The sequence below is a fragment of the Onychostoma macrolepis genome, chromosome 05, assembly GCF_012432095.1.
Source record: "Onychostoma macrolepis isolate SWU-2019 chromosome 05, ASM1243209v1, whole genome shotgun sequence".
Classification (NCBI taxonomy): Eukaryota; Metazoa; Chordata; class Actinopteri; order Cypriniformes; family Cyprinidae; genus Onychostoma; species Onychostoma macrolepis.
Genome location: NC_081159.1, coordinates 8373481 through 8398201, shown reverse-complemented (window position 1 = coordinate 8398201; position 24721 = coordinate 8373481). Strand labels below are relative to the sequence as shown.

The 24721-nt window shown below is 36.6% G+C and overlaps 1 protein-coding gene across 8 annotated transcripts in view; it reads left to right on the top strand.

Moving 5' to 3' along the window:
- The first annotated feature begins 3141 nt into the window (after window positions 1–3141).
- The window catches only part of rasgrf2b (Ras protein-specific guanine nucleotide-releasing factor 2b), a 71651-nt gene continuing 50071 nt past the window's right edge, over window positions 3142–24721 (top strand). For all 8 annotated transcript variants that reach the window (XM_058776358.1, XM_058776359.1, XM_058776357.1 and 5 more), the window contains exon 1: window positions 3142–3756. In XM_058776358.1, the coding sequence (XP_058632341.1) occupies window positions 3481–3756 (276 nt within the window). In that variant the 5' untranslated portion in view covers window positions 3142–3480. The remainder of the gene's footprint in view (window positions 3757–24721) is intronic.

Genomic DNA, 24721 nt, shown 5'->3' with positions numbered 1-24721 from the left:
ATAAGATACAAATGAATGTGCATTTCTCAGATATAATTGAAGCTTCATAGAGTCTGAGTATCACTTGCTTGTACACAGGAAGCGTCCATGTGACAGTGATCTTTAGTCCAGCATTTGTCCCTTATCTGACAGTTTATGAAAATGTGCTTGAGAAATTCAAAATTTTAACTTGCGTGCTGTGTTTTGGTGTCATTGAGACACAAGTGCAACATTGTCTAGCACGTGTTTACTGTACATGGACAACAATGGGGGAAAAAAACAGTTGAATGTAAAAACGTGTTCTGTGTGAATGGCTGCTTAAGGCCTGTTCACACCAAGGACTAATGTTAAATCTAAAATTTTAATTATCATTCTAATTCTATGAGAATATGGAAGTCCATAGAACAGCCAAGGTCGTAACCATGTCTTAAACATTGGGGGGGGGGACCAATTTTATAAATTATATATATAGGTGCTGGTCATATAATTAGAATATCATCAAAAAGTTGATTTATTTCACTAATTCCATTCAAAAAGTGAAACTTGTATATTATATTCATTCATTACACACAGACTGATATATTTCAAATGTTTATTTCTTTTAATTTTGATGATTAGAGCTTACAGCTCATGAAAGTCAAAAATCAGTATCTCAAAATATTAGAATATTTACATTTGAGTTTGAATAAATGACCATCCCTACAGTATAAATTCTGGGTATCTCTTGTTCTTTGAAACCACAATAATGGGGAAGACTGCTGACTTGGCAATGATCCAGAAGACGAACATTGACACCCTCCACAAAGAGGGTAAGTCACAGAAGGTCATTACTGAAAGGTGTGGCTGTTTACAGAGTGCTGTATCAAAGCATATTAAATGCAAAGTTGACTGGAAGGAAGAATTTGGGTAGGAAAAGGTGCACAAGCAACAGGGATGACCGCAAGCTTGAGAATACAGACAAGCAAAGCTGATTCAAACACTTGTGAGAGCTTCACAAGGAGAGAACTGAAGCTAGAGTCAGTGCATCAAGAGTCACCACGCTCAGACGTCTTTAGGAAAAGTGCTACCAAGCCACTTCTGAACCAGAGACAACATCAGAAGCATCTTACCTGGGCTGTGGAGAAAAAGAACTGGACTGTTGCTCAGTTGTCCAAAGTCCTCTTTTCAGATGAAAGTAAATTTTACATTTCATTTGGAAATCAAGGTCCCAGAGTCTGAAGGAAGAGTGGAGAGGCACAGAATCCATGTTGCTTGAAGTCCAGTGTGAAGTTTCCACAGTCAGTGATGATTTGGGCTGCCATGTCATCTGCTGGTGTTGGTCCACTGTGTTGTCTGAAGTCCACAGTCAACGCAGCCATCTACCAGGAAATTTTAGAGCACTTCATGCTTCGTTCTGTTGACAAGCTTTATGGAGATGCTGATTTCATTTTCCAGCAGGACTTGGCACCTGCCCACACTGCCAAAGGTATCAAAAGCTGGTTCAATGACCATAGTGTTACTGTGCTTGATTGGCCAGCAAACTCGCCTGACCTGAACCCCATAGAGAATCTATGGGGTATTGTCAAGAGGAAGATGAGAGACACCAGACCCAACAATGCAGATGAGCTGAAGGCCACTATCAGAGCAACCTGGGCTCTCATAACACCTGAGCAGTGCCACAGACTGATCGACTCCATGCCACGCCGCATTGCTGCAGTAATTCAGGCAAAAGGAGCCCCAACTAAGTATTGAGTGCTGTACATGCTCATACTTTTCATTTTCATACTTTTCAGTTGGCCAAGATTTCTAAAAATCCTTTCTTTGTATTGGTCTTAAGTAATTTTCTAATATTTTGAGATACTGATTTTTGACTTTCATGAGCTGTAAGCTCTAATCATCAAAATTAAAAGAAATAAACATTTGAAATATATCAGTCTGTGTGTAATGAATGAATATAATATACAAGTTTCAGTTTTTGAATGGAATTAGTGAAATAAATCAACTTTTTGATGATATTCTAATTATATGACCAGCACCTCTATGTATGTAATGGTAAAGTGATTATATTTCGTTTCGTTTTTTATAAAGTTAATTTATAAAAACATTTGGAGCACTTTTTGTTCGTTAAATGTAAGTTTTTTATTTTATTGTTTATTTTATTTTTATTTTAAGTAACGACCAAGCGGCCAGCGGCAGACAGTGAGCTGATCATAGCCTTCAATTTAGCCTTCTCAAATCATCATGACTTACCTAAAATAAAATCTATGGATATAAACAGTTCAAGCATATCACAGTGTTTAAATGTTTGAACTATATAAATGTGCTAGGTGCATATCTAATCGTTTGTGTGAAGAGTAGAAGCTGAAGTGCACTTTGCAGGACATGGAGGCGCCAGAGTCACTTGCATTTTTTTCTTGATAGTGGAAACAACTTAAAATATGCTGTAATTTTTACTCATAAAGGTAAGAGTAATACATCATTCGGAACTGTAAAGGGTCTACTTTTATTTGTGTGCATTCACAACATCAACATAACATTGTGCTTTTATAAAATAAATAGGAAAACCGAGGATGCGCTTGTTGTCTCGTCTTGAATAGGAGCACTTCACAAAGCTTGGCTATTTCTAATTATTGGGGGGGACTTGTCTCCCTTAATGTCTATGGTGGTTATGGTATTGGTATTATGTGCTGGTGTGGATATAGTTAATGTTAATATAATTAACATTTTAGTTATCTTTATAGATAGCGCTCTTGGTGTGAACGGGCCTTTACACGTGTTTGTGTGGCAGTTTTTATGCATAGTATTTAATGAAATGATAAACGATGAATGTAATGTGTATTTCTAATGCTGCTTTAGTTATTTTTTGTCAGTGTACCTCGATTTCTAAATGATGAATATCAAGGACACTGAAATGTAACGTTGCATGTACTCAGTGCGAATTGTGACTTTTCCTTTAAATCAACATAACCTAACAGTAAAGCACCTAATTGTACCCTGAGAGTTGCTTGATGTGTATGCGCGCTTCGCCCTGCCCCCTCATTAAAATCGATACACAGCCCCGCCTCCTTATTAAATATCTACATCCTCCGCCCCCTCATTAAGATCTGCCGCGCTTTCGATCCGCCCACTCATTAAAAGCTGCGCTCAGCCGCAAGGGAAAGTGGATCTCAGCGCGGGAGGGAGAGCGCCAGAGAGGCGCTGTCTCTTTAAGAGGATGCCAAAGCCGATTACATCTGATCTCAACAGTGATTCTCTCTCACCGTCTGTCCACTACTATTGCTTATTTAGCTGTACTGCATGAGCGAAACGCGTTGACAGACAGTGTTGTTCGTCGGGGTTAAAACTTTTCTTCAGGCCAGAATGGATTGGGCTCCGAACTCGTTTGGATGAGTCGCTTGTGAGCAGTGCCCTTCAGCTCGGCAACTTTCCTGTGCGCATTTCTCCAAACATCCTTGGTGGAAAGTTAAAATCACATGGGATATGGTGACAAACAAGTGAATACACATTAAACCAAGACGGAAAATGCAGAAGAGTGTTCGGTACAATGAGGGACACGCTCTGTATCTCTCCGTTATCGCGCGTAAAGAGGGCACCAAGCGAGGTTATCTCAGCAAGAAGACCACAGAAAACAGTAAATGGCATGAGAAGTTTTTTGCACTTTATCAGAATGTTTTATTTTACTTCGACACCGACCAGAGCGCTCGACCATCAGGGATTTATCTTCTGGAAGGATGCACATGTGAACGAGTCCCTGCACTCAAGGTGTCCACTGTTGGCAAAGACTCACTTGACAAGCTGGTGAGTTCAACGTTTCTTCAACATAGCCTACCGGTTTAATAAAGGCACGAATTATTGGGGCTTTAGGGAGACTGAGCACTTATAAGGCTTCAACTTCTCCAAAGGATAAGGTGTCTTAAAACATGAATTATTTTTACATAAACGTACATGTTACTTTAACCTGCCTTTTAAACGTTTCCTTAACTAAAAAAGTTCAATTACAAGTTGTCGGAACGCTCTAAACAGGCTTGTGAATCGAAGTAGAGTTCGCGAGAGGAGGTAACCATGGCAACAGCACGCTGCTTTAGCACTTAACATTAGTGTCGGATAATTGTAAATCGACAAATACGTAAGTGTGGGCATTATCACATTACTATAGATCTAGATATCACATAGTCTCAAAAACGATAGAGTGTTCTGTTTGAAACGTCTTTCAAAGGTTGTCAGTTAGCTAACTGTGTGTCCAAAGTACGTTTTGGTTGCGCGTGAGGAACCTCCAGAGATTGTGCTGTTAAAAAGACTGACGTAAATACCTTTAAAAATCCCAGACCACCGGAAGTCCTTGAATAATTGGCACATTAAATATAACCAAAATGGTAAAAAAAAATAATAATACTGGAGATGGAATAAAATATCTTTCTGCGTTTTGTATTTTGAGTGCTGTTATCACAGTATGCGCAAAAGAGATCTGATGGAATTATCGCTGACATCTGAAAATCCAGTCTAATTTTAAATTTAAAGAATATATTAGTCTGTTTTTTTCTGCTCATATCGTAAAAAGCTAAACGTCACCCGTGTGTTGGAAAGTATCTTAACAGATCATTACAAATGTCTTGTAAAAACAATGTCTTTGCTACGTGAAAACCTGTTGCATTGGACACCCCAAGTCCTCCTTTGAATAGCATTCGAGCAGTGCAGAAACGTGAAATTTAATTTATGCACTGATACAAGATCATAACATCCAGAAGACCCCTATAATGTCTATACTGACTCGTGATGTCTTCTTTAGTATATGAGATAGGTAATAATTGAATTTCAAATGGGGTTCTGACAAAGAAATGTGGATGAAACCTTTTTATCATGAGGAAATGTTCACCATCTGCTAATGTAGTGGTCTGCTGACAGCATTAAAAATGAGATATTGTTGGTGGCCATTGATATCAAATATTGATTTCCGTTAGAAACAGTATTAGAGGCTCCCCATTCAACAGGTGCAGTCTGTTATTCTGTATAGTCATGTATGCAAAAGGATCACAAGCCATGCCTAATATGGGAATTATCTGAGCTCTATAACCACCCATGTTGTGGTTAACACTTTCAATTGCTGATGAATCTCTCACAGGCACACATTTGCAGTCACATTCATACAGTATAATTAGGTGAAAATGTGGTAATTTTTTTTCTTTTTCAGTCATCTTCTTAAACACAATAGTGTCTCTCTTACTGCCATGAAATTATCTCATTCAGACCTCACTATTTTCTAAATAGAAACATGATTTTTCCCCATGGCGCACCACTAAATGACATAGAAAGTGGATCTTTTGTAAAAGCTGAATCTCTTGAAGACCCCATGAAATCAAAGTGATAGTTTTGTGCTTTTTGTTCTGTAAGTGTTAGTTTTGAGGTGATTTATATGGTATGTACTTCCGAATGTTGACCAAATTGACTTTTAACAAATAAATATGGGTGGTGTTAGCTAGCACAGGTCACCCCCCATGGTGATTTAAATGTTGCTTACAAAAAAATATTATCAACCCAAGCTTGCATGAAAAACGTTCACAAGGTGGCATTTTCATATGATGTCTAAGTTTTTTTTTTTAGGTGAAAAAAGCATGAAGACCCACCGCTAAACAACCATAAGTGGGGTTTGAGCAGATCATATGAAAATGTATGAATAAGGGCATACAAATTCATATGAATTGCCATAATTGCAGCCAGATACCAGATACCCTTGGTAGCAAAACATGCTTTTTTGCTGTGACGTTAGCCTATTTATATACTGTATGTGTGTCCGAAACTGAATAGTAAATGAATTATTGGTATAATGTTGAACTTTTCATTCATATTGTAATAAAAAAGTTTTATCATGTGTTCTCTGTAGCATCAAATATTGGCTTAATTAAATTGTTTAAATTAGCCATCTAACCATTTAGTCTGCTAACCTGCTAATGAGTTAATAAGATTCAATTAAATTTTATTGATTTCCTATTACAGTTTAGCCTTGTTTCCTCTGCCTGTTAAAGGGGTTATGAACTGCCTCTGTTTTGTATTTTGTACTGTTCTCTGAGGTCCACTTATAATGTTATCAATGTTATCAATAATGTTACTAATATTATAATGTTATACCTTGATAACATTATAAGTGGACCTCAGAGAACAGTACAAAATACAAAACAGAGGTAGTTCATGACCCCTTTAACAGGCAGAGGAAACAAAGCTAAACTGCAATAGGAAATCAATAAAATTGAATCTTATTAACTCATTAGCAGGTTAGCAGATTAAATGGCTAGATGGTTAATTTTGTATTTTGTACTGTTCTCTGAGGTCCACTTATAATGTTACCAAGATTTTTACCTCAAAAACATCATAATTTAGAAGTAATAAGCTACAGTTACTCACACTTCTGTCGGATCCAATATAGCCTGCACAGCATCGTCTTTTAGTTTCAATCTTTCTGAAAATCCTGTGTCGAATTGTGCCTTGTTTGTAAACAAATCTGTGGTAAAATGAAGTGAACAAAGGACCAAGTTCTTACTGACGCAGTCTGGATCTTCATTAAAAATAAGGTAAATCCACTCTTTCCTAACGTTGGGATCAGAAGGAAGGCAATGCAAAGACTGTTTTTCCACAACTTGGCACTGCACAGCATCTTGTCTTTGGAGCCATCTTTATCGTTGGGTTTCTGTGTAGACCTGCATTCACCTCTGTTGTAAACACTATTTGCGCAAATTGGTGGGCGGGGCTAAACAGCGATGTAGAAGCAGGTGTTGATGTTCTTCTGCAGAGGCGGTGTTTATAGCTACACTATTACGTAATAGAGTGGCACATTCCACAACCTGTCACTTAGGCAAACTGGCTTCAGTATAAGCTGTTTTTAGAGTAATGAGAAAGTTTTGAGTTTTGAAACTTACCGGATGGTTTTATAGTACAATGACTTCTTATATGTGACCATGGACCACAAAACCAGTCATAAGGGTAAATTTCTCAGAAATCGATTGATTTATACATCAAAGCTGAATAAACAAGTTTACCATTGATGTATGGTTTGTTAGGATCGGACAATATTTGGCTTGGTTTTTCCGAAATTAAGGCTTTCGGAAAAACAGCCATACTAAAATATTCCATTTTATAGCTGAAAAAGATGCAAGTATCAGCAATCGTGTAGCTTTTTGAATATTATGCCTGTTCTAACAGAAATGAGATGGCTTTTAATCTACAGAAGTCATATAGTTCTCACACAGTGCATGTTTGTACCCTGTATCGACTCTTTCCTCTGTGAGAACACAGTCAGAAATCCTCTCTCAATCATACACCCACAGACTCCCACACGGCTGAATATAAGTATGCGCACTCTCTCCCACAGACAACTAAAAAGACACAAGGGAATAAATGTGGGCTAGTCTATAAAGAGTACAGACAGGTGTAGAAGCAGTCGATATGGAGACTAAAACTCCTTTGGGGAGAGGAACCCCCGGAGGAATAGAAAATGTAAACCAACCAAAACGAATGTTTTCGAATAAATGTTTTCAGCACTGTAACTAATGATCAAAGTGCATTTCCCAGTATTTTTATTTATTTTTTATTTTTTTTAATTGAAATAAATATTTTTGATGAGCAAAGCATAAAGATTTTATAGAAGTGTGTAGGTGGAGATTTCCAGCTGCTTATTTGAAACATAAAGTGAACACTAATGTCAATGAAAACCTTCCTGTGCCTGACTGATTTTATTTGTGTATTCTGAAGTCCAAAACTCTTTTTATAATGGCAGATTTCTGAGGATTGGCATTGCTGAAAATACAGCAAACAGATGCCCTTAAGCTGTGGTACAATCAGACAACATCATGATTTGATTTTGAGTCTTTTGTTGTTATGAGATCGTTTGAATGAACTGCCTTTATGAAAGATTAATTGCGTCAACACAGAAATTATATGGGGTAATAACACACTTCTGTGTCTCATGAAGTGCTTGGAAACAGACATAAATTATAAATACTGTATTACTGCTAATGTTATGCCCTGGATCAATATCATAATCTTATCATTTCTAAATAAATAATCACCTTAGAGCAGCAACAAACTTGCTGCATTTGTATGTAATATACAAGGGAAGCTGATCTTTGTTTTGTTCAAGCTGGATGTAGTTGATTCAGTGCATATTCTACTGATGTTTTCAGATTCCAATGATTTTGTTTGTGCGTATGGTATATAAATAATGCAACAAAATGCAGTTGGGTTACAGTGGTAAAGCCTTTACTGTTGTTTACTGCTGCCATGCAGTTTAAATGCTAATAACATCAATTCTTTATTTTTATATTTCATATACACTACCCAAAGACTCATTGATGTTTCTTGGTCTTGTGTGTAGTTCATTCATATCCAGCATATCTGATGAGCTGACAGTTTGATGAATGAGGGGCAAAGAGAGTCTGTGGGGGCTGAGTGTGTAATTTTCAGAAGAGACTCAAGTCAGAAGAGGTTATAGCTTCAGGCTACAGAAGGAAGGATGACAAAGTAATACTGCAAGTTTCTTGTAAGCACAGTTGATGATTTTTGCTTAAGTTGTCTTTCTGTCTTTAGCCAAAGAAATTAGTCAGTGATTAGTTGTCAACAGTTGCACTATTAAAAGGGTTAGTTCACCCAAAATGACAATTGTTACTCACCCGTTAATTATTTTACTCACCCTTATTCTTTCTTTTGTGAAACATAAAAGTAGATGTTTAGCTGAATGTGTTGATTGCTCTTTTCCATACAATGAAAGAAAACGTGACCACACTGTCTAATGTAATATGTCATTATGGCCATCGACGGTTCCATTAGGAACCTTTAACATCCATGCAGTCTTTCCAATGCACAAAAGGTTTTGTTTTGTTTTTTTAATACTGGAAAAGGTTTTTTTTTATTTTATACCGGAAAAAGTTTAATCAGATTATTAAAATGTTCTTCACACTAAGAAAAAAGTGTGAAGAAATTGTTTGGCATCTATAGCATCTTAGCCAAAAATAAATATATAAATAAACAAATAAAAACTTTATTTTTAAGAGTGCAGGGGCTGTTCTACTCTTACCTGTGTGCCTTTTGGTCTGTTCTGTCCACAAAACTATTTATGCAGCTTCAGAATACATAAAGAATAGATCATGTCTGGACAATTTGTTTTTTTTTAACTTTTGTTTTTGTCCTTTTTGACAGTCAGCATTGACATTGTACATCTCGTTTTGTGTTACACAGAAGAAAGTTAAGTGAAGTACAGCATTTTCATTTTAATATGAACCATCCGTTTAATTTTATTGATTGATATTGCATGTAGTCGGCATTTCAGTGTTATGAAATGTATGATTTTGACACTGGTGTCCCATTTGATGTTGTTTGTTTACAGCATCAAATCAAATGCTTGATTATTTGTAATTGATACAGCCTGAACTCAGTTACATATAGTTACTTCATCAGTCCAGACCAGATGATTTCTTACTCATCTTATTGTTTGTCTATTACATTACTGACATATTTAAAAAAAAAAATTACATCATTAAATTTCGATTCAGTTTGCAACCTATTGCAAAATATCATCTGATTAGTAGTGGTTTTTTTTTTTTTTTTTATTAAAGAGAATTAGTCTGTTGGACCTCTTGTAGCTGTTCTTGTGTAATAACACCTAAAAATTGCTTTTCACCCCACATGAGTTATTGATGTTGTTGTGCTGCTAGTCTTATTAAAGATTATACTGAGAAAGACAGATGCCAATAAGCTTGTATCTCTAACAGCAGTAATATCTTATTCATTATTGATCGGTTTACATAGTGACTGTGACCAATCTCTGATATAATGTTGTTGATATAGTAAGATGCACTATATCATAGTGTTAGAGGTGCTTGTAAAGGGTTCAGTCCAAGTATACTTGGAGCAACACTCACCAGTAGGCTTACTTGAAATGTTATTCTCACAGTGTCTGTGGCTCCGTTTATCTGAAAGTAGGCATTAATGTGTGCATAGGATTGATATAATCCGACTGAGAGACTACAACATGTAGATAATCCTTTCCAGCAGACTTTAAAACAATTATGAGCTGGTTTGCTCTCATAAAATGAGCAGGTACAGAGTTATATGAAAGAACAGTATGAAGTCTGTTTAAACAAATGCCAGTCTAAATCTCTGAGTGTACTGTAGTTGCAGTTATGTGTTTTCTGAATATTGTACTCAGTTTCAGACCCGAAACGTACTCTGAGCAAATACGTGGATGCAAACACTTCTAGCTATGCAAGCTCAAGGTTGTGCGTCGTCACTGCAGTTCAATTCTGACTGCAGTTTCATATTGCAGTGGAAATACATGTTGCTATTTCAGCACAAGGGGTGTGATAGCTGAAATAAAATTCTGTAATTTGGCATCAGGCATTAACTGTAATTAATGCCTTTAAGACGAATGAAGCACACACCCTAAATGGGTTAAAAATCAAGGTGTTTCGCATCTTTATTAACAGAGGCCTGACGTGAGTTTGTTTTTCCAATTAGGGAAAATACATACGTTGGGAAATCCCACAAAATTCCCAGCAGATCATCTGATGGATGTGTTGTGGAAAAATTTTTATAGTAGTCTGACCTTTTCACTGCACTGCTCTTCTATGACCTGTTTTATTGTTTTAATAGTCCTGTTCAGGCCCAGATAGCGCACAATTATGTTTTTTACAGCATGAGCTGATATAATAAGCACAACTAAGATAATGGGGCAGCGAAATACTTTTTAAAATGGAAAATGGTGGATTGAAAAACAAGCAGGTGTTTCTGATATAGTTTAATTTGCATTCCATGATTTGCAAGAAAGGACAGAGCATGTGGAATGTGACATCTGTCTTTTCGTTACATTTAGCCCCAGTCTGTTTTGCCAGACTCTTGCTAATAACAGTTTACAAAAACAGTCAGCATTATATGATTCTTCTTTCTGGGAATAACATACTCATCCATTAAAAAAAAGGAAAATTCAGTGTGACATATCTCTGCTCCAAACCCCAGTGAGCTGCAAAATGTACTTATATTCCCTTCCAAGTATATACTTTATTCACCTTTTAAAAAAAACAAAAAAACAAACAAACAGATTTATTCATTTATTTTACTTAAGGTTTTAATTGTAGATATTGCTCTGTATCGCAAACAAAAAAGTTTGTAATGATGGAAAATTGATTTATGTAACAGATATTTTGACAAAAATATTTTACAAATAATATATTAATAACATGTAATCATTATGACATTTACCAAAATTATTCATTTATTTATTTTAACATACTTTATTCACTTTATTTTTCAACGCCAAAGTTATTTCCTGTGAATTTCTAATTTGTTAGCTGCTAAATGTAAATAACTAGAAGAAGCAAAGCACAAAGTACAGTAAACTGTAAAATTATTTACTGTTTGCATTTATTGCTACAAACCAGTGTTTATGATTATGATAAATTAATAATAATACAATAACAAATACACATTTGCAATATCAAGCAGCATAATGGACTGTTTTGCTAAATAACTGAAAGCATCTGAAACCAAAACTTAAGTTAAAAATATGGTGGATATAAAATATCTATTTTGTTTGGTACTGCAATGTATTAATAAAAAATAGCACCTCCTAGGAAAAGAAGTGAATTTTAGTGAATATTTTATCTGTTTTTGTACACCTGTAAACTAGGGGTGTGCGATATGGCGGTTTTTGATCGTGGACGATTTAAATGCCTCCACAATCTGCTTTTTGAAGAAATATTGTAGTATCGTGCTACAGCAGTACACATTCTATTAGTTACAGTTCTGGTGCTTTTGTCTCAATATACTGTACAACGTGGCATACATTCACATCAAATGTTAACTCTGTGGTAGAGTTCCACTCACAGGACACTGCGCTTACTAGCAATCACAAAAGTACATTATTTGCAGGTGCTTTGAAGCCTTGCTGGTTAAACACTTTATTCACGTGCTGTTCTGACATGTGCCTTTTCTGAGCGCGTACTCCTGAAGTGTGCGCACACTAAAAAGCACACAAGGTTTACATATAAACACAGTTGGTTATGTCTAAAGTGCAAGTAGACAGTTCCCAAACCTGTATTAATTTCTTTCTTGTGCTGAACACAAAAGAAGATATTTTGAAGAATGTGGTGTGGGTAACCAAAAAGTTGCTGGTCCCCATTGACTTTGATAGTAGGAGAAAAAAAAATACTATGTAAGTAACTGGGGACCAGCAACTGTTTAGTTACCCACGTTCTTCAAATGAAAGAAAAGAAAGAAACTAATTCAGGTATAAAACAAGTAGAGAGGGAGTAAATGATGACAATATTTTCATGTTTGTGTGAACTATCCCTTTAACATTAATAAAACAATAAATTACAAAGAGAAAAATCACTCACTGCTCTTGACTGAAGATCTTTAATACAGTTGCTTTAATAAGAATCAATATATAATATATACAGTGAAGTGTATATTGTTTTATTTTTATATTATATTTTTATATTTTTTTAATCACCGCCCACTAAATGTCTTTTTATTTTATATTTTGTTACTTTATAAGGCTTTGTTTTTAAAATAGGGAAATTAGTTTGGCTGTACAACTTGCAAAATAGTAAAACCAACATGACAAAGAATTGTGATAAGATCTGGAATCGTGATTTTCCTTAAAAAAAAAAAAAAAAAAGTGACGTTATTTTTGACATATTGCCCACCCAGTGTTCCCTACAAAACAAATTAATCTAAATATTAAACGATCCACCTAATATTGATCTACTAATATATGCTGAGCCATGACCATTGACGTCATGATGATATTAGATTACACATTTGCTCTCCTGATATTAAATAACAGTTATTAATAACATTAAAGAATCACTGCTGGCTGTCTCATTACTGTTCACACCCGAGTGGGAGTTATGTCATCCTGTTGCTGCCATCAGCCTCAGAGATACGCACAGCTGGACACGATGCGCTTGTGTTGATAAAACATTATGCTAAATAAACAGTGATTTTGTCAAGTATCCTTGTATCTGATGGTAAAGATTTCTGTGACTGAATAGATGTAGAAATTTCTCCTTGCAGGTCCTTGCACACAAAATTTTTGTATGCGTTTTTGTACTCGTCAAACTTTCCTATCAAAATGCTTGCTACGGAAGAAAATCGAACCTGATTTTTTATGACTAACGAAAGTTTCGAGGCAGTGTGTAAACGCGATTGACACAATATGAGGTTGTATTTATTTTGTAACATTTTTGGACGAGAATTTCGGACTCAGTGTGCAAAGACCTTAACTGTTGTTCTCAAAAGTACAAGTAAGAAAAGGGGGGCAATGTAGTTTATCTGGCTGATTTGGTGCAGACACTTAAAATGTCTTGAAATGCAGTGTTTATTTTAATTTGCACCCACATTTCAATATGTCTACATTGAAGCAGCTGCTATTATTGAATCGATGATTGTTAATAATTCATATTAAGAGACTATTTCCAGGGCCATGACCATTCTTTTTTTCCCTTCGGCATCTTATGTAGGCTCATCCATCTTCACACAAAAGCAGATGATCACAAATTCATACACTTTTAATGTATAAATTTATCACGCCCCATGACAGTTCCACCACCATGGCGCCTCGAGAATTATCATTACCATTACCATCGGAAGAACGAGATCAGACATAATGTGAATCTTTTCCAATTATACTGATGTATTTCAGCATTAAACTACAGTAGTTTCACAGTGAAAGTTATTTCGTCCCTGTGTTCCTCATTAACAATACGTTTTGTGAGGAAGTCCTCTACCTCCAGTATTTTTACTAGATTAAGAGGAGAGATGGAGAAACTTATTCCCAGCTGTTAGGCTTTGATATTTGGCCTCAGAAATAAGCTCTAGATTGGGAGCATTAAAATGACAGGTCCCCACGAAAAATATTGTTTTGGGATGTGAAGCCTGCTGTTTTGTTGCTTTGTGTTATTGCGAATCATAATTTGTGTTTTTCGTTAAAGGGGTCATTAAATGCATTTTTAAAATGATTTTATTATGTTTCCTGAGGTGCGCTTATAATCTTAGTATGTTTTTTTATTTGCCTTTTTTTTTCCTCATCAAAAATGGCCATAATTTAGATATAAATGGTCATTTTCTACCCTGAATTTAGCCCTATGATTTCGAAGGGGCGTGTCTTCCGTGAGACTTCAATGTAAACACCCACTGGTATGATTGGCTAATATCTTTGAATATGAAATGAGCAGTACATGTGAATTCTCTTGAAAACCTTTACTGTGTTTTTACTATGACAGCCAGCAAGATAAATTAATCATGGAGTGTTGATTATAGAGTTATATTTAGAACTACTACCATGTGCATGAAAGTTAACTGCACTGTAGCCAAACAGTTATATATGTGTACTGAGAACACGATGCAGTGATCTTCCTATTATTTCACTGACCATTATTATTCTGTAGTCTTTTTTTTTTTTTTGCAAATCCAAATGGAGGCACAGAAATTGCACACTTCACATTTAAGGAAGTGATTTTACATGTAATATTTGTAGATACCAGTGAGAAGTAAAAATCAATTCAATCCACACATTCTCCCACATAATCAACACTCTTATAACACTCTCCCATAATAAGTCATAAGAGTGTAAGTGCTGGACATTAATCAAATGGAAAAAGATTCATGAATACTTTCATCAGTTGTACTTTTGTACATTTTTCCTGTGACTCCCAATCACTGCCAAGTGTTTTATATTTAAATATATTATTAAAATTCCCTCTGAATGTTAGATATTGCTCTGTGTGCTCAAAGGGTTCATAAATGTTTTGCCATTGGTCCACACATTCAAAGACTACCTGAGATTTCCATAGTCTGTGTTGATAATGTGATCAGTAGGAGAACACTAAACTAAATTAGTTCCATGTGATCCTTGTGTGGTGCAACTCCTCTTGTGGAGGCACAGATCAGAGACGGGGTCTGGGAGCTTGATGTTCGTACTGCCAAAACCCTGCCAAAAATAACAGCTTAAACCAGCCTAAGGTGTTTTTCTGCCGAGTGTATGAGTGAAGTGGAGTGACAGCAATTTCTCCTCTTGCAGAAAGTGTTCTGTAATCACTCCACTCCAGCCACACTCTGGGTTTTCCATTTCCCGCTCCATGCTCACCAGTGATAGAAACCACGTTTCATGTTTGCTCCGTAGCAAAAATTGCACCTAGAAAGTTCTTTTAATTTTTCATTTTTTTTTATATCATGTAATATAACATTAAAAAATAAATAAAAATAAACAGTACTTGGAGAAGTCTTGCTTATTGAAAAACTAATATTAGCCTGTGAATGTACACTTGGTATATATGGTATTGTCTCAGAGTAAGACAACACTTTAGACAACAGCTTCCCTCTGCTACAATTACTTTAGTTTGCTAGTAGGTTTAAACTTGTCTACTTGGTCAGCAAGCGGATCTCCCAACTGTTATTTGCCAAAAAACCCTCTAAAACCATCACAAAAGACCAGTCTAAGCTGCATGGCTGTAAGATTGGCATAGTTTGCATTGGAAGAATGAGTTCAGCTTAGGTTGGTTTGTGCTGTTGGTCTGAACAGAGTTTAAAACAATACATGACTTTGTAGATGGTTACGGAAAAAAAAAAGTCTGGGAACCACACACTACCAGACTTTCAAGTTATTACGAACACAACAAACACGCATAGAAATGTGCAGCTCATTGCTAGGAAATGCATGGCAAATGAAAACAATGTGGTTTAAAATGAAACGTTTGATATATGTACACAGGACAGAGCCATAGTATGACGCTAAAAAAAAATCAGTACCCTGTGCGGTTTTCTGACTGCCCAACTGACTGCAACTGACTAAAATCTGCAGACTGGCTCTGACTATCGGAAGCTAGCGTTGACTTATCCAGACTGCAAATCAGGACAAAAATCTGGGCAAAAGTTGTGTTCTGTATTCCAGCCTTAATTTCTTCAAAACTCTGATATTATTGACAGAACACTTTATACTCTGTGTTAAATATTACGTGGATGTCAAGAAATAATTGAGGTGGGATATTACAATAGATTCCATAAAACCTGATTGAAAGCTTGAAAAATAGTGCACTGTCACCCTGAGAAAAAGCAGGACCTGCTCCATTTCTTTTACTGCCATCTGTCTGTCATAAACATACCCCAAAGATGTATTATGACAGCAGCAAATATTGCTTTGTGATTAATTGCTTTATATCTGGCTGTAGCTGCAACGATAACTACAGACATAGCGCACAGCTAAACTGCTTGATTGTAAACAGTATCAGTAAGCACCCAGCAGCAGTGAGAGCAGAAAACATCATCTATTTCATCCAGACGGCGAACATCAACACTTTTCCTGAAAAACCAGCAAAGCTGACAACTCCAGACCCTTCTTCCTTCCTCCAATAAGAGAAATGGATAAAACGGACAAGTGCTGCTAAACGAGACAAATATGTGTCCTTCTTAAACCAACCTCCACTCCACTCTTAAAAAATAAAGATTTCAAAAAAAATATATGTGGTCTCCCAATCCAGTTAAGCTCAATCTGCTCTGTTTTGCTGGTTTTATAGGGTTTGAGTGCTTGTCAGGCAGGAAAACTGGCTGATTGACAGGTTAAGTGTTTAAACCAGATCAAACCAGCGAAAATCCTCTTAGGTTGTTTATTTTTCAACATATTGTCATTTACAGTGCTGAGATGACGCCAAATATTATTTGCAAAAGGTGAGCGAAACAACAATTTCCTGTCAGTGTAATAGACGAGGAAGTTTAAATGAAGGTGCTCAATGAATAAATGGTTCCGCAAAGAAGCTTTCAGTGAACAGTTCTTAAAAGAAGCAGTTTTTCTGTTGCATGTGTTTTGCAGTGATGCCATTGAAGAACCATTTTTGGTTCCATCAGTTCTTAAAAGAACCATTATTTTCTTGGAGTGAAGAACATTTTAATGACCTAAATATCCTGTTTTTACTCTAAAGAACCAATGGAAAGGTTCCATGGATGTTCTTGATGGAACCAAAAATGCCAATAAACAAACTTATTTTTAATATAGGCACAATTAGTATTCGTTTATTCTGTTTTGCTGATTTTATTTGGGGTTTGAGTGCTTGTCAATTTAGAAAACCAGCTGGCTGACAAGCTAAAACTGTTCAAACCAGCAGAAATCACCTTAGGCTGTTTTTTTTTTTTCTTCAACATATTATCATCATTTACGGTGCTAAGATCATGGCAAATATGATTTGCTAAAGGCAAGCCGAACATACTCATAACTCCTGTCAGCCTAATAGACGAGGAAGTTTAAATGAAGAGTGGCAAGGCGCTGAACGAAGAAAGCGGTAGTAATGAATGCAGAGCAAAAAGCATTATTGAGCACCGCTCTTGCGCAGAGCACTGCGTTGTCATGGAAACGAGATTTGTTAGGTAAAGTGACAGTTTAAAAATATGCTTGACACTTGTTAAGAAATGTTATGCAAGAGGTTCTGTCTCTCTCACCCACCCGCTCTGTTTTTCCCTTCTGTAGGCTTGGCAGTTTTCCAGAGCAAATTACTATTGTGGATACATGCAGCGATGAATTTGTGTATTGGTGGAGGGTTCGGTGACTAGATTTAGAGGTGTTGGGACAAACCTTCACCCTGCTCACCAGGCCTGTTGGTTTGTGTTGGCCTTGGGTACTAATGTGGCGGGATAGTTCAGTGCCTTGCTGTGAGTCGAACAAGAGTGTTCTGTGTACGGCTTCCATATAAGCGCTCAGCCCAGAATAGACACTCTTCATATAATTCAGTGCTTTGGGGCATGGCCTTGTGAATACAGGGCTTCAGAATTTCGCAAATGTATGACTTGTGTGAGGAAATAGGTTAGGAAATATTTCAGTCATACCGTTCCAGGGGAAAGACTGACATAACTGCTTGTGAGTGGAGAGGTCACCGGTCCATTCTCACCCGCATTAAAAAGAGCTCATGCGTGTAAAGGGGCAGAGCGCCGATGATTTAGTTTATTAGGTCAGCGTCCGTGTGGGCTACTTCTCCTCTATTTTTATTTATTTTGTTCAAAGAGAATATTTGGCTCTATTAATAGTATATCAGTCTTTTTTGCTACGTTGTAGTTTGGGATTAGTATTTGTTATTTTATCTAGAATTAGAATGTTATCTAAACATCTAAAGTATGACTGCATTTATGCACAATCTTGCACTGATTTATACTTAATAACCAGACAACTTTTAGGTTATCATTTAAGGTCATTGCACACTGAGTCCGAAATTTTTGCAAGTTAAAAAATAAATACCTCACGTTGTGTCAATGATGTTTACACGCTGCCTTTCATCGTCATAAAACATTTGGATCAGGTTTAGAATGTTGGTAAACAAACAGTTGATGGTAGCCATTTACTTCCACATTATGGAAAAATACTATGGAAGTCAAAGGCTGCTGTCAACTATTTGGTTATCAGCATTCTTCAAAACATCTTCTTTTGTCTTCAGCAGAAGAAATTAAGAAGTTTAAGAGTTTTGGAACAACTTGAGGGTATGATGACAAATTTTTAATTTTTGGGTCGAACTATTCTTTTTTTAAGGTCAGAAATGGTTTACACAAAACCTGATCTGCACGAATACTGTAGATTTTTAGCTGAGCTGAATGATCACTGTTGTTATCACTGTTGAAAACAGTTGTGGTACTTAATATTTTTGTGTGGAAACCACTTTTTTTTTTTTTCAAGTTCATAAGAACATTTTTTATTTATTTATTTATTATTTTATTTAACCAGGAGAGAACCTCACTGAGATTAAAAATCTCTTTTCCAGGAGTGTCCTGGCCAAGATAGGCAAAGATAGACGACTGCTTTTTGTTGAATCAAACAGCAAGTGAAGACCAGGCAACTCTATTATATAGTATACAATGATATGTAGAAAATTTACAATCCGTAATAAATCTTAAAGCACCATGATACACAGCTTCCAAGGAGACAAGAAGATAAGAAGAGGCATGCTGATACACTACATCCCCGTAGTCAAGAATCGGTAAAAAGGTTCCAGACACAAGCTTCTTCCTTGCATTAAATGAAAAGCAAGACTTATTTCTGAAATAAAATCCTAGCCGTTTCTTCAACTTTAGTCTCAAATAATTAATATGTGAATTAAAACATGTCATCAATTATGATGCCCAGGTACTTACACTCTGACACTAATGCGATCAGTTTCCCTTGCAGAGTTCAGAGAACAACAGAACTATCTAAAGAATTTCTAGAATTTGATAACCACATAAATTTTGTTTTCTCAACATTTAAGACCAACTTTGAAGTAAAAAACCTTGCCTGAATAATATCAAATGCTGATTGGAAGCAGTGTAAGGCAGTAACTAGTTACTAGTAATTTAGTTACTGTAATATTACTTTTTGCAGTAACTAGTAGTGTAACTAATTACTAATAAGATTTCAGTAATATTACAGTTACTGTCCATAAAACAGCTTAGTTACTTAGTTACTTTTGATGCTTCAACCCCGCTGATTTAAAATCTAACAATCAAATTTATTTTCATAATTTTCATGACTCACACATGCATGTGATGTCCCCAGTGCAGCAGGCAAGCTTGGAATATGGAAAAGCTTACATTCAGCAGATAGAAATATTGCATTATATTGATTTTTTTTCAGGAAAAAAGATCTGTTGTGTAAGTTGTGGCTTTACTTTACTCTGGCATTACATCCCTCTGATCAGCATGTGGTACATTATATTATAATTTGGATTTTGGTCAAATAATGAGGCAGAAATATGTTGTTAGTAACATTCTAGAAGAATTTTATGTGGAAGATACACAGTTACAGCTTCTGTGGGGCGTGAAGAAAAAGTAATGTAACTAGTAGTGTAACTAATTACTGTTGCCAGAAAGTAATAAGTAATAAGTAAAGTAACTAGTAAGTAACTAGTAATATTATAACTAGTAATATTACTTTTGAAAGGAGTAACTAGTAATGAGTAATATATTACATTATTTGAGTAACTAGCCCAACACTGATTGTAAGTCACCCAGAGCTTGTTGTTCTGTAGGAGCAGAACAATAGGCGACAGTGTTGTCTGCATAAAAGTGGAACCTTGCATTTTCAATATTAACATCTAAACAATTTATATATAGTAAATAATAATGGCCCCAATACAGATCCTTGGGGGACTCCTGTACCCACTTCCATTAAGTCTGATTTGATACCTTCCACTTGTACACATTGAGTTCTTCCCTTTAAATAAGCATTAAACCACGAGACACTTCTAAGCCTATCTAACAAAATCTTGTGGTCCACTGTATCAAATGCTTTAGTTAAATCAATAAAAAGACATGCACAGTGGTGTCTTTCATCTCGGGACCCCACAAGGTCATTTAAAACTTTTAAGACAGCCGTAATGGTGCTGTGTTTTTCACGAAATCCCAACTAGTTGATAGACAAAAGTTTATGAGAGTTTAAATACTGTGTCAGTTGTTCACTGATAAAACTTTCCAAAAGTTTTGACAAGATACATAGCTTTGAAATAGGTCTATCTAATAAAGTAGGGTCACCCCCTTTCAACAGAGGAACAACAAAAGCAGAGTTCCAGATCTGTGGAATTTCCTTGGTTGTTAGGGAAAGATTGAACAGATTTGTCAATGGTTGTGAAATTATATTAGCCGCTAATTTTAAAAACAATGGTTCAATAAGATCAGGACCTGACGATTTATTCACATCTAGGTCTTGTAATGCAGAGCAGACATCAGAAGTAGTAATGTGACTGAAAACGAACTCTGTTGTCCATAGATGATGCTCTGCATTAAGAAATTCAGAAGTTACAGTGGTATAATTATTAGTCTGAAACAATGACCCTGATTCAGTAAAGTGGCTATTAAAACAATTAAGCACTTGTAATTTATCCACTATTTTAATACCATCCTTTGTTATGTAATTAGGAAGACCTGAAACAGATCTATTACTAGTCAAAAACTTTGTTTTTCCAGAACTTACTTGCATTTGCTGATTTTTTTTTTTTAGTTTTATCAAGAAAATATTCTGCTTTTGCCTTTCTGATCATAACTGTACATTTGTTACAAAGCTGTTTGAAATACAACCAATCAGGATTTAAGTTGGTTTGTCTGGCCTTAGCCAATGTAGCTGTCACGGTGCACACAGCAGGGAGGAACGAGGAACACGGAGACGAGGAGTAACTTCAAAATAATAGGCTTTAATGGTGACATCAGGACAGGGCAAGACAAGGCAAGGTTCACACCGACAGGAACACTGGGGAATAACGAGTAGACCAGACGAAAACTAACTAAACAGGCAGGAACTAAATACACATGACAATCACTGATAATTAGACTAAAACACAGCTGGACAAGACTTAACTAATAATCACACTTAACAAGGACAGGAACATGACCAAATATGGAAACAAGAGGCGGGAACACATGACAGACACCACAGAGGACTGACATTACTCCCCGTCCGGAAGGCGCGATCCGCGCCGTAACAGTTCCACCAGGGAGGGAGGGAGGGAGGGAGGGAGGGAGGGAGGGCACTCTGGAGGCCCCTCAGGACAGACATGGACAGGAACACAGGACGGGGACCTCCAGAGCGGAACAGACAGAGGCCATGGCAGGGCTGGGAGCTCAGGCGGCCATGGCGAGGCAGGGAGCTCAGGTGGCCGTGGCAGATGGTCTTCGTGGCCATGGCCACATTCTTCGGCCCGCCCACCTAACCAGAGCTCTACTACCCCCCCCCCCCCCAAAAAATTTCCTTGGGGAATCCAGGGGGTATCAGGAGCCCTCCAGGGCTTAACAGATTCTCCCGCGAACGGCGGGCTCAAGACAGCCGCGGACGGCGGCGACAATTTCCCCGCGAAAGGCGGGCTGAAGAAAGCTTGCGGCCCTGGACTCACGGCACTCGCGGCGATTCCGCCGAACTCCCACGCCCACTTGCTGTGGGCTACGGCGGGATGGACGAGCGGCGACTTCCATACCGCGGGACAGACAGGACAAACAGGAACCAAAATAAAACAAAACGTGGTGAAGGGGTGCCGCTTACTGTTGTGGTCTGGTCTTCTGTCACGGTGCACACAGCAGGGAGGAACGAGGAACACGGAGACGAGGAGTAACTTCAAAATAGTAGGCTTTAATGGTGACATCAGGACAGGGCAAGACAAGGCAAGGTTCACACCGACGGGAACACCAGGGAATAACGAGTAGACCAGACAAAAACTAACTAAACAGGCAGGAACTAAATACACATGACAATCACTGATAATAACTAAAACACAGCTGGACAAGACTTAACTAATAATCACACTTAACAAGGACAGGAACATGACCAAATATGGAAACAAGAGGCGGGAACACATGACAGACACGACAGAGGACTGACAGTAGCATCCCGCTCATGAATAAGGTCAGACAGTGCAGTTGAAAACCTTGGATTATCCCGGCATTTAACAAACAATTTTTTTTAAAGGAGCATGCTTGTTAATGATCAGAATAAAATTATCATAAAAATATTTCCAAGCACTTTCAATATCTGGGATTAACGTAATTTTTTCCCAATCAGATTGAGCAAGGTTGAATAAAAAACCTTGTATATTAAAGTGTTTTATACAGCATTTGGTGATAATTTGTGGTTTTTGCTTAGACAATTTTATATCTCTAGTTACCGCAACAACACAATGATCACTAATATAATTTGCAAATACGGAAGCTAGAGAATATTTATAAGGGACATTTGCGAGAACAAGATCTAATAATGTGGATTTTTCTGGAAACTTCAAGTTAGGTCTTGTAGGTGAATCTACCAGTTCAAAAAGATTATAAGTATCACAAAACGCTTTGAAACCATTAGATACTGGAAGCACCCAATTTAAATTAAAATCACCCATTAATATAAATTCTTTGTAATTCAAAGAGGCCAAAGAATTCGTCAAAGTATCACTAGTAGCCAGTGGAGGTCTATAACAACCTACTATAGTGAGTTGACATGTCTTTGAAACAGACGAATTAAAAGCTAATAGTTTGTGCTGTTTGTCTATCGATTCTGAAAGTAGCATGGTAGTCTCAAAGCATTCCTTAAGGTAAATTAAAGAAATGGCCCAGTGGGCCATCTTTATTGTTGAGGCCTGATGTGGTTTTCTTGCTCTGTCTGGTTTTTAAAATGAGCGTATTTTTGATAGATTTCAGTCATGTTTTCTATACATGTACAATAAATACAGGCTACTCTTGTTAACCGACTATTCTAAACATGTCCAGAAACGATTATCATATGTTGATTTTATATGATATTTTGTTGTCAGAGCATTTTTCATTTATAGAAGTTGATATCCTTTTTGAATGTTCTTTTTGTGTAAAATCTGATTGTCTTTCTTAGTGAGTGTTATGAGTTTGAGCAAATTACTTCCTGTTATCGCAGGAGATATCAGTATACACTAGAGCCTTGCAAAAACCATTTAAAAGATTACTCCAGGGCTTATGATTGCAGAGATGTAATATTGTGTTCTGTATTAACTCTGATGTCTGTGTATTTGTTTTGACTTTGTTTTTATCTCATCCTATCACCAAGGCTGCTCACAAACCTCTTTAGTCTGTTGTTTGAAAAAAAAAAAAAAAAAGACTCTGGGTGCTGCGAATATTATAGCTGGTTTAAACCTTTGGTACAAAAAGTTTTCAATTGTTAAAGGGTTACTCCACCCCTAAATTAATTAATTAATCACTTACCCCCATGTCGTTCCAAACCCGTAAAAGCTTTGTTCGTCTTCGGAACACAATTTAAGATATTTTGGATGAAAACTCAGAGGCTTGTGACTGTCCCATTGACTGCCAAACAATTAACACTATCGAGGCACAGAAATGTATAAAAAACATCGTCAGAATAGTCCATCTGCCATCAGTGGTTCAACCGTAGCATTATGAAACGACGAGAATACTTTTTGTACGCAAAGAAAAAAAAACGACTTTATTCAACAATTCGTCTCCTCTGTGTCAGCGTAGCACCATTTTGGAGAATATCCACTGAACGCAAACTGCGTATGCTGTTCTGTGTCAGCCACACCACACGGATACGCTGTTTTTGTGAAAATCAAAGCATAATTAAACGTAGAACACGTATCCGTGCGGTGCGGCCCCGCGATAACCTCCCCGTGCTGGGTTGTGTCGTATCATGTCAACAATAGCCAGAAATATTGTCAAAAGCATCAAATATTGTCAATAATAAGAGGATTTGGCATTTACAATTAAGGTAGACCTGTTACATTTTTCTTATTATTAGGCCTATTATTATTATTAGGTTACTTTTATTATTGAATTACAATTAATTTCCCCCGCAATAATTTCATAGTGCATCACCGCATAACTGACGCGCTGTGAGGATAATAAAAGATTAGGCTATTAGTTTACTCCTCATTGAAAATGTTTTTAAAAAGGTTTTTTAAAACGGGTCTATAATTTATACAGTTAATTAAAATTATTAACACTGTCATCATTGAAAAATAAGAGCAGCTTTATTTCAAGCACTGAATTTTCATTTTTTAGTGAACTATCCCTTTGACTAATGTTAATGAGACCTTATTGTAAAGTTTTACATTACCATCATTTCTAACAGTGGCTGGTTGTAGAAGATCTGCTGGATCCTGCAGATGAATTTTGATATTTAAAGGAATAGTTCACCCAAAAAATAAACATTTTGTCATCATTTACTTACCCTAATGTTGTTCCAAACCTGTAGTTACTTTCTTCTGTTAAAAACAAAAGATGATATTTTGAAGAATGTTGCCGACCAAACAGCTGG